The following is a 10223-nucleotide window of genomic DNA, read 5'->3' on the forward strand; positions in this document are numbered from 1 at the left end:
AGTTCAGTGTGGTTTAAATTTCACTACTGAAACTCCAAACACAATAGCAAATCCACCGATGCACAGCTCCACAAGTCCCAAACCAAGCAAGCCAGTGTCGAGGAACAAACTTCACCAATCGACGAAAGTGAAAGAAAAAAAAACTTTAAGAGAAACCAGGCTCAGTTGGGCGTGACTATTTCTCAGTTGGCCAAACTTCCAGAATCACCAAACCGGATTCAAGTGCTTTACTGTAGTATGGTTGAAAAACACTTCCGTATTAACTACAAATTTAAATTAGTATTTTTTCATGCAAGTAAATTTAACAAAAAAAAAAAAGAAAAAAAATTGCAGAATGCTTTAATCATGGTTATTAATGTTTAAAAAAATGATTATATTTGATAGTATTAAGGATTTGTAGCGTAATAGTTACTTTTAATGCAATTACTAGGAGTAATTCTGGGTTATAAAAGCTATTTGGCCTACGATCAGGGTTTCTACAGGTTTCAAGTCAAATTTAAAACTTTTTAAGACAATAATAAAAGAAATTTCAGACTTGCAGAAGACTAAACCCCTTAAGATTTTTTAATGGTCAAGTTAAAACCTCAAAAAAAAACATTAAAAACAAATGTTATTGTAAGGAAGATAATTAAACCATAATAATAAGCAAACAGAGTTAATAAATAAACGTTTCTTAAAACTTGAAATATGTTGTTAGTGATATGATGGGTTGTGGCTCAGTTGGGTATAGCTTTACATGGAAAATGAAGACCCGTTTAAAATGATTTAAGACCTCCAACATAATATTTAAGTGCTTTTTAAAGACTTTAAGGCCTACATTTTTTTTTTAATTTAAGACGTTTTAAGACCCCGCAGGTACCCTGACCATATATAAATGTTAAAAAACCAGGGTATGTCAGGTCAAGTGTCATCATCTCTGAATATGTAAATGTCAAATTCAGCAATCAATGGAAAATGAAGTGGAGTAAATGAGTCGTGTTGTTTTGAGGTTTACCTAGAAAAATGATTCACATCTCAAAAGTAATTTAATTTCCGAATGATTTCAATTCTCTGCTTATGTTTTACAGATTTGACAGATTACAGGTTTCTAATGGTAATGCAGTAAATCTATAGTTAAACTGTGCACACGTACACTGGACAAACGCAACATATGACCACACCAAACGCTGGTTTAATGTACTTCACAAAAGTTAACTGATAAAAAAACAAAACAATTTCTGACTTTATTTTGAAAGCATTCTCATTTTACAGCATTTTCACACACAAGTCAATAAAACTTTCCAATACTGCAGTTTTCCCATGTTTCTGGAGTCCTCTTCAGTTCTCCTGGACAGAGTTTCAGTTTCTCCAGATGAGTTTCTCTCCTGACAAACTACAGAAACAACTGACTTGAACCCATTTTACACTGGTGAATATGTTGGTTAAATAAGTACAGTACTAATATGAATTTTTAGGGGGGCCAATAATTTTGCACAGTGTATCGGAAAGATTTCATGACACGCATCCCCATTTTCAATCATTTTATTTCAATGCAAGGTTAGTTTGTTTTTGAATGACGAAGATAAATCAATTATGCACATTTCTTCCAAGGGCGCCAATACTTTTGACCACAACTGCGCATGTTTATTTTAAAAAAGCGATCTCAATTTTAAAAGTAAAAATACTGCAGTAAAAACACGGCTCATTTTTAAATGTTTATAAACTCACTGATGAGAAGTTGTTGATCAGACACAATATGGCTTCAGTTGAGAAACGTGAACGACTGATACACAATGCGTCGACTTTTCACATACAAACTGACCCAGACTATATGAAAACAGCAAATATTGTGAATGAAAGTCAAACAAAACCATGCTGAAAACACACCAACATCAAAACCCAAACACAGTCAAATTCATATCAATCTTTATTTGTACTTAGAAATTTTGCGCAACAATTCTTCTCTTTTCTTTTGTGTGTTTGTTTTTCGCGGTCGATCTGAATCTCTCATGCCATTATTCCTGCAGGAGCGGCTGAAACGGACCTCTTACATAAAGTGCTTCTGTCAACGATCGCGTCGCTCGGCTTTTTCTTCTTTCGTTTTTTCTTCTTCTTCTTGTTTTTTTTTTTGCAATAGAAAAATGAAAAGACGGTGGAGGACAAAAAATTCCCATGGCTCACGAGAAGAGTGAAGGAAAGGGCAGATCCGTTAAAAAAAGAGGAGGAAAGGGACAGAAAGAGCAGAGATAGTTCAGTGAAGGCTTCTTCAGCCCAGGATCAGGCTGGATTTTCCTCCTGGAGGATTCCTGCGGCCGGACGCGTTTCCAGCAGACGGCTGAGCGGAGGCCGAGGAGGAGGAGGAGGAGTCCTCTTTCTGCTCCACACACTCCTCTGAGAAAACACACACACGGCACAGTGTTTAGGAGATTCACACACAACAGCACAGCAGATAAAATACACAGATGATTCACGCACACACAGGTTTGTGTCACTATATCAGTGAGGACATTGCATAAACTTCCATTAGGTTAATGATAGCATCCATGCCCTACCCCTAACCTGAACCCTAAAACAACCCTCACAGAAACAAGTGTACATCAAAACATACTAATAAAAACATCTGGTTTGCTTATCCAGGGTATATACAAGGGGTGTCAAACTCAATTCCTGGAGTGCCGCAGCCCTGCACAGTTTAGTTCCATCCCTGCTCCAACACACTTACCTGCAGGTTTCAAACAAGCCTGAAGGACTCAATTAGTTTTATTAGGTGTGTTTAGTGTTGGAACTAAAGCCGCAGAGTGCAGGGCTGCGGCTCTCCAGGAATTGAGTTTGACATCCCTGGTATATACTGAACTTCTCAAGTTGAATTTATTACCTCTTTTAACACCTTAAAAACATTTTTTTTACCAGCACGACTTAGAGCTGCAACTGTAGTGGAGTAAATGAAATATCTTTTCAATTGGAATAACATATTGCAATTAAGATGTACATTTAAGTAGAGCAGAGGGATTAATCAAGATGTCACAGTGGGCATTTGTTTATAATCAATGTCAAAAAGTAACAATAGAAGTGGGTTTTATATGTATAAAAATCTCAATTTTCTGTATAAATAAATGTAACTTGTTCTTGGCATGAAAAATAAAGGGAAAAAAAAAAAGTAACAATAGCCGCTATGCTAAGAACAGTTCGGTACAGTTACGGTTGTTTCTCCACTGAGCCTGGAACTGCGCAGCATGATTACAAACCGTTCTCGACATGGTTAGACGTGCTAAACTGTGCCGATAGATTCTACTGTGTTGACGTCTCGGCTCTGTTGCCAAGCTACCACCAGTGTTGCTAGATATAGTGGACTTTTTACAGCCCAAAGGCTGTCCAAAACCCACCCGAATGCACAAAATATAAAATATTAACCGTTTTTTTTTTTTTTTAATTTTATTTAAATCGAAATTTATTTATAATTGTTACATTATTGTCATAATTGTTATCCACACAGCAACCAACACCAGCAGTCGCAGAACCACAACATGACCAGATCACATCGAAACACTAGATTAAAGGCCTGCGCTTAACACAAATTGAAAATTTATCTAAAAAAAAATGGGTCTCGAAAATGTAATGACTTTTTAATCCTTTTTAATGCCCTTAATTAGTTAATTTACAACCCCGCGGACGCCCTGTTATAAGCTATTTTAATTATTGAGCAGTGAAGTGTCCACTAGTGGGTCATTTTTATATCTCACTATAAAAGGGAGGATAATAGAGTCCTCAAGAGTATAGTTAAACCAGTATACACACCAAGGTTTGTTTCATTTCCATTGTTTTTTCTGTAAGGTTAATGATAGTGACCCTGGCCTAACCCCAGCCCTAACCTGAACCCCTCACAGTAACAGTTGCACATCATTATATACTAATAAAAAACATCATCTGGTTTATTCATATGCACTTTTAAGGTGCAGCAAATGAGGGTTACTTTAAGGCGCAGTGAAATGTCCACTATTGTGATGTTTGATATTTCACTATACAAGAGAGGACAATTGAGCCCTCACAAGTATAGCTAAATCTGTATATATTTACACACACAGGTTTGTTTCACTATCTTAGTGAGGACTCAACAGACCTTCATTGTTTTTTCTCTCTATTAGGTTAATGATTGCGATGGCCTGACCCTAGTCTTAACCTGAACCTTTACAGAAACAGTTGCAAATCATTAGATATGAATACATTGATTTATAAGCACTTTTATTTAGTGAGGAGCAGTGAAATGTCCACTGGTGGGTTGTTTAGATATCACACTATATAAGTGACAATTGTGCCCACACAAGTATAGCTAAACCTGTACACACACAAGTTTGCTTCACTATCTAAGTGAGGACATCATATTCACGTCATTAGATACTAATAAAGAAAAAAAAATTCTGTCCAAATTATAAAGCACTTTAAATCAGTGAGAAATGGTGAATCGTCCTCAAGGGTTGTCTCAGGCCTCACTAGAAGGAAATGTAAGTCCTAACAAGTATAGCTAAACCAGTACACTCACAGGTTTGTTTTACTTTTTCTGAGAGCATTACAGATTTCCATAGTTTTTTTTTCTATCAGGTTAATGATATGACCTGTGGCCAAACCATAGTCCTAACCCAAACAGAAACAGCTGCACATCACTGGATACTAATAAAACATGTTCTGCCCAATTTATACACACTTTTAATCAGTTAGGAGCAGTGAAAATGTCCACTAGTGGATTGTTTTGATATCTCACTCTACAAGGGAGTACAATTGAGCCCTCACGAGTAAAGTTAAACCAGTACACACACACACACACACACACACACACACACACACACACACACACACACACACACACACACACACACACACACACACACACACACACACACACACACACACACACACACACACACAGGTGTGTTTCACAATTTTAGTGAGGACATTATAGACTTCCATTGTTTCTCTATCAGGTTTATGATAGTGACTATGGCCTAGCCCTAACCATCAGAAATAGCTGCACATCATTAGATGCTAATAACACATCTGGTTGATTTACAAACTCTTAATTAGTGATGTGTCCAATAGTGGGCTCTTTTAATAACCTACTATATAAGCTGGGACAATTGAGCACTCAGAAGTATAGCTAAACCTGTAAACACAAAGCAGACATGAACTTTTGCATTAGCAGAGTTCAATGCGGAGTCACGTTTCAACAAGAAAAGGCCAGAGCTTCATATCATACAGTCACGGCTTTACAGGGACAGTTCACACTAAAATTAAAATGTACATAAAGTGCATTCAAAACTTTGTGAGTTTTTTTTTTTTTTTTCAGATAAACACAAAACTTTGTTTTTCCTACTAGGGAAGTCAATGGTTAAAGGTTTTCAACATTTTTCTAAATATCTTCTTTTGTGTTCAAGAGAAGAAGGAAACAAACGCATTTGCAGCAAGTACAGAAATGACCATTTTCATTTTTGGGTGAACTGCCCCTTTAAACTAGGGCCTTTATGCTAAATCTCTCAGTCAGATCAGTACTATATTAATAAAATCAACATTAGCACCTGTTTATTTTTTCCCCATTTTCCGTTTAACGAAGAAGATATTTTCAACACATTTCTAATCATAATAGTTTTAATAACTCATCTCTAATAACTGATCTATTTTATCTTTGCCAAGATGACAGTAAATAATATTTGACTAGATATTCTTCAAGACACTTCTATACAGCTTAAAGTGACATTTAAAGGCTTAACTAGGTTAATTAGGGTAACTAGGCAGGTTATTGTAGAGATGGTTTGTTCTGTAGATTATCGAGAAAAAAAAATACAGCTTAAAGGGGCTCATAATTTTGACCTTAAAATCGGTTTTAAAAAATTGCTAAAATATTATCAGACATACTGCGAACAATTCCTGAATCTGTTCAACATCATTTGGGAAATATTTAAAAAAAGCAAAGTAATTCAAAGGGGGGCTAATAATTCTGACTTCATTCTTATATGCTATCATGCACAAAGCACACGCTGCATTCTGACAGCCACCACAGGAGGCGCTGCAGCACATTCAAATCAGAAAACAGATCTCTCTTTCTCAGGTGAAAGTTCAGCTCTTTATTCAATACTATCAGCTAGAACTCTGTGTTTGACTGCACAAATTTACTCAGATCAGCTGACATTAAGAGACAGCAGACAGAGAGCAAGCACTGGATAATATTTACACTATTTGCATGAACTAATATATTGCTGTGTGTGTGTCTGATTTGAACACTTGACACAGCACACACATATATAGTCACAGTAAGAGTATAGGATCACAAAACTATGCTAAAATCACCCAGTGGAAAAAAAAAAACACTTAAAGATGATATTAATATTAATCAAAGTAAAAAAAAAAAACAACTATAACACTATAAATACAAAGCAAAAATAATCCCTAAACTATTTAGCAAACTAAGTTAATGATTTATCTACTTGCTTGTTTTTAATATCTTTATAAAGGGTTTGAGCTTCACTTTTAACCAAAAGTCAAACTCCCTGACGGTAAAAAGCTGGATTTCCATGAGCTGTAATGAATGGAAAGAACAGGCAGCTGATGTGTGTCGCATAAGATTACAATTATAAATGATAAATTTATAGATTTATAATGACTTTCCCAGCAGAACACACAGACTACAGCTTCAGACAAACTGCAGACGCCATTAATGAGAAGAGCAGACGCACAGATCCTGGAGGAAGTGTGTGTGTGTGTGTGTGTGTGTGTGTGTGTGTGTGTGTGTGTAAAAGAGCAAGGCAGAGAATGAGTGTTAAATTCATTTGCCTTATCCTACATAATCTACACTGACTGTAATTGAAATGATTTTAATATAAGTTTTAATATTTTATAATTAAATTGATTATTATTTATTGCATCTGTTGTTATTACTTTGTCTGAAATATAGACTATTACTATATAAACTTGAGAAATATTCTGGCAATACTGGAACAAATGAAAGTCAAGCACGTAAAGCAACTTAAGAACTTCATGCAAAAACAACTGTGTGTGTTTGTGTGTGTGAGTGTGTATCTGTGAGTGTGCGCCTCATTCCTGAACTAATGCACATCTTCAGAAAATGCTTGTTTATCTGCAGCAGTTCTCAACAGACACGTCACAGACATGCATGCAAAAATGTACGCATGCACAAAACACACTCAAACACACAAACAAAAACACAAAAAACCCACACACAAAAATGCAGGCACACAAATATACACTGAAACAAAATCAAGCAATTGAACACAAAAGCAAACACACACACACACAAAAACAATACTAAAACGCACGCACACAGCACACTCAAAACAAACAAAAACACAAAAGCACACACACACACACACACACACACACACGCACGCACGCACGCACGCACGCACGCACGCACGCACAAACACATGCAAAATGCACGCAAGCAAAAACAAAAAAAAAAACACAAAAAAACACAAACATCCACAAACACTAAACAGACAAACAAAAACTCAGAAAAACCACACACACACACACACACACACACGCACGCACGCACGCACGCACGCACGCACAAACACATGCAAAATGCACGCAAGCAAAAACAAAAAAAAAAACACAAAAAAACACAAACATCCACAAACACTAAACAGACAAACAAAAACTCAGAAAAACCACACACACACACACACACACGCACGCACGCACACCTACCTACAGGAGGAAAGTCAGACTCACCGTGGTTCTCTTGCTCATATTCATGATGATCCTGCAAAACAAAAAACTAATCATTATAATAATACTACATTTCATTCATTCATTTAGTCTTTCATTCATTCATTTAGTCATTCATTCAAGATCACCAGAGGACATTTTACATAAAGGTAAATAGAAACAAAACCGAAAAAAGCAACCAACCAATCAGTGAAAAGTAGACAAGGATACAATAATTTACACCATCACTTTAACCTATTGAGTTAATAAGCTTTCAATGAACACTGTCAAGTTGAACTGACTAAAACCATTGAAGTTAATTTGTATGAGATTCAACAACAACAAAATAAAAAAAATATAATAAGCCAGCAATAATAATGTACACTATTACCTTAACTTACTTTAAGTTAATCAGGTTAAAACAGTTGCGTTAACTAAACCATTCATTCTCCTTCGGCTTAGTTCCTTATTTATTAGAGGTTGCCACAGTGGAATGAACCACCAACTATTCCAGCATGTGTTTTACACAGCAGATGCCCTTCCAGCCGCAACCCAGTACTGGAAAACACCTATACACAATCACATACACACACACTATGACCAATTTAGGCGCCGTTTACACTGGTGCGTTTAGTTTTAAAACGGCGTTATAGAATGAAAATGATCTGCGTCCACACTAGCGTTTCTGAACAGCTCTCAGTCTACACCAAAACACTAAAAACGCACATCACGTGACCACACACACACACACACACTCTCTGGCATGTGCTGCAGCCTATCTAGCCAGATGAGAGCTGTGCTAGTCGGACTGTTCATCAAGCATCTCCCGCTGGATCTAATCTCACTATATTTGCTAAACGTGATATTTAATTCATCTTGTTGTCTTTATCTAACGACATATTCCCCGACTTTGGTCTTTTGAATCTATTACTTGTACTCAGCTCAACGTGTTTTGACTGAGCACAAAGATAAGTTAATAATTAACGTAACCACCTACATTCTGTATATTGACTAATCGCTTGCCTTTATTTCCTATAATGTATAAACTTATTGTATGTTATACTTTTATAATGGCCATTATTGATTATAAAAACTAATATTCTGCAAAAGAGAGGGCATGTTTCGTATTTTCAATGAAAATGAAAGGAGGCAGTTTTTATAGGCTCTGTTTTGTTATAAATATCCACACAGTGAAGATGACGCTCATATATGCAGCACAACGCCTCAACATTTCTGCTGTCTGTAAGTTGCTAATATTAAAATAAAAATAGGCAGTTCCTTAAATCATGGTTTCATTTTATTATTAAGATGGTAAAACAACGTAGCCAGGATGATGTGAATAAGGTTATGAAGTACACTGTTCTCTTTAAAGATTTACCTGACATGTCCTCAGGAGTCTGTTTTCCATATCAAACTTGCGAAGTCTGAACTTACAACTAACTGAACTTTAACTGTGTGTTAGGCTACTTAACACTGAGGAAAAGCCCCAATCATAGAGGCGAATGTCGGCAGCCCCGCCTCCATTTTCAGATGTCTCAGTTTTTCCCCATCCACACTGAGATGGAGCAGCAGCGTTTTAGAATGAAATAACCTCTTCAGCTTTTCTAAAACGCTCAGTTTTCGTCGCTCGAGAACTCCGGCATAGTGTGGACAGATGTCGTAACCGTAGCAAAACTTATGCGTTTTCAAACTAAACCGCATTAGTGTAAACAGGGCCTAAGATTACTCAATACACCGAGAGCGCATGTGTTTGGACTGCGGAGAACACCGGGCCTGAATAATTTTATTAAAAGTTAATATGTATTAATTTCAAATCCATTTTAAGGCATTAAAAGGCAGCATTAATGTACATTATTACTTTACCTTCTGTTAATCAGAGTCAAATTAAAGCCAGGTTTATACTTCTGGGTCAAGTGACCGGCGTAACCCACGGCGCATGCAACGCGAGTAGCTGTACATTTATAGTTCTGCCCGCTGTCTCTGTTGGTCTGCATTAACACTTCCGAAACACTAGTTGGCAGTGAGGTGTAAATTTTCCTCTGTGTCGAGTTTCTTCGCTGCTGTTTTGCTTTTTCTGAACACTTCCGGGATGTACAAGTGGCTCAAACTCGCTCATTTTGAGGCAGGAACCGGCGGACGTGCAACAACTTTAACCATGAGGTAAACACAAAACAAAACTTTCCATCCGGAGCTCCTTCACGGGACTCCACACTTGTAAACAATCGCTCTATTGGGCTAGCGGCGTTCGCGCGGCTCTCGGCCCCGCCCAGACTACCAAGCCGACCAATCACAGAGCTTGCGCTACGCGTCGTTGCGACGTGTAGTTACATTTTTTTGAGAGGTGCACGTCAGTGAGGCCGACGGCCATGGCGAAGGGCTTTGCGTCAGCGCCGTAGCATACACATGCGTTTGACGCAGAAGTATAAATCAGCCTTAACAGTTTAAGGTTGAACTGACTACAAACATTACAGTTAATTTGTACAAGAGGACAAGAAAAGTCAATTTGACTCAACTAAGAACAAAAAGTA

At 37.1% G+C, this 10223-nt stretch overlaps 2 protein-coding genes across 3 annotated transcripts in view; one reads left to right on the forward strand and one right to left on the reverse strand.

Moving 5' to 3' along the window:
- LOC141381111 (zinc-binding protein A33-like) overlaps positions 1 to 10223 on the forward strand; it is a 397850-nt gene that overhangs the window by 77470 nt on the left and 310157 nt on the right. The window lies entirely within an intron of this gene.
- The window catches only part of jpt1b (Jupiter microtubule associated homolog 1b), a 35170-nt gene continuing 26830 nt past the window's right edge, over positions 1884 to 10223 (reverse strand). Inside the window, exons 4-5 of one of the 2 annotated variants that reach the window (XM_005163709.6) lie at positions 7696 to 7750; positions 1884 to 2370 (exon numbers count right to left, since the gene is read on the reverse strand). In XM_005163709.6, the coding sequence (XP_005163766.2) occupies positions 2246 to 2370; positions 7696 to 7750 (180 nt within the window). In that variant the 3' untranslated portion in view covers positions 1884 to 2245. 2 annotated transcript variants of the gene reach the window in all.

Source organism: Danio rerio, chromosome 3 (genome assembly GCF_049306965.1).
Source record: "Danio rerio strain Tuebingen ecotype United States chromosome 3, GRCz12tu, whole genome shotgun sequence".
NCBI classification, from domain to species: Eukaryota; Metazoa; Chordata; class Actinopteri; order Cypriniformes; family Danionidae; genus Danio; species Danio rerio.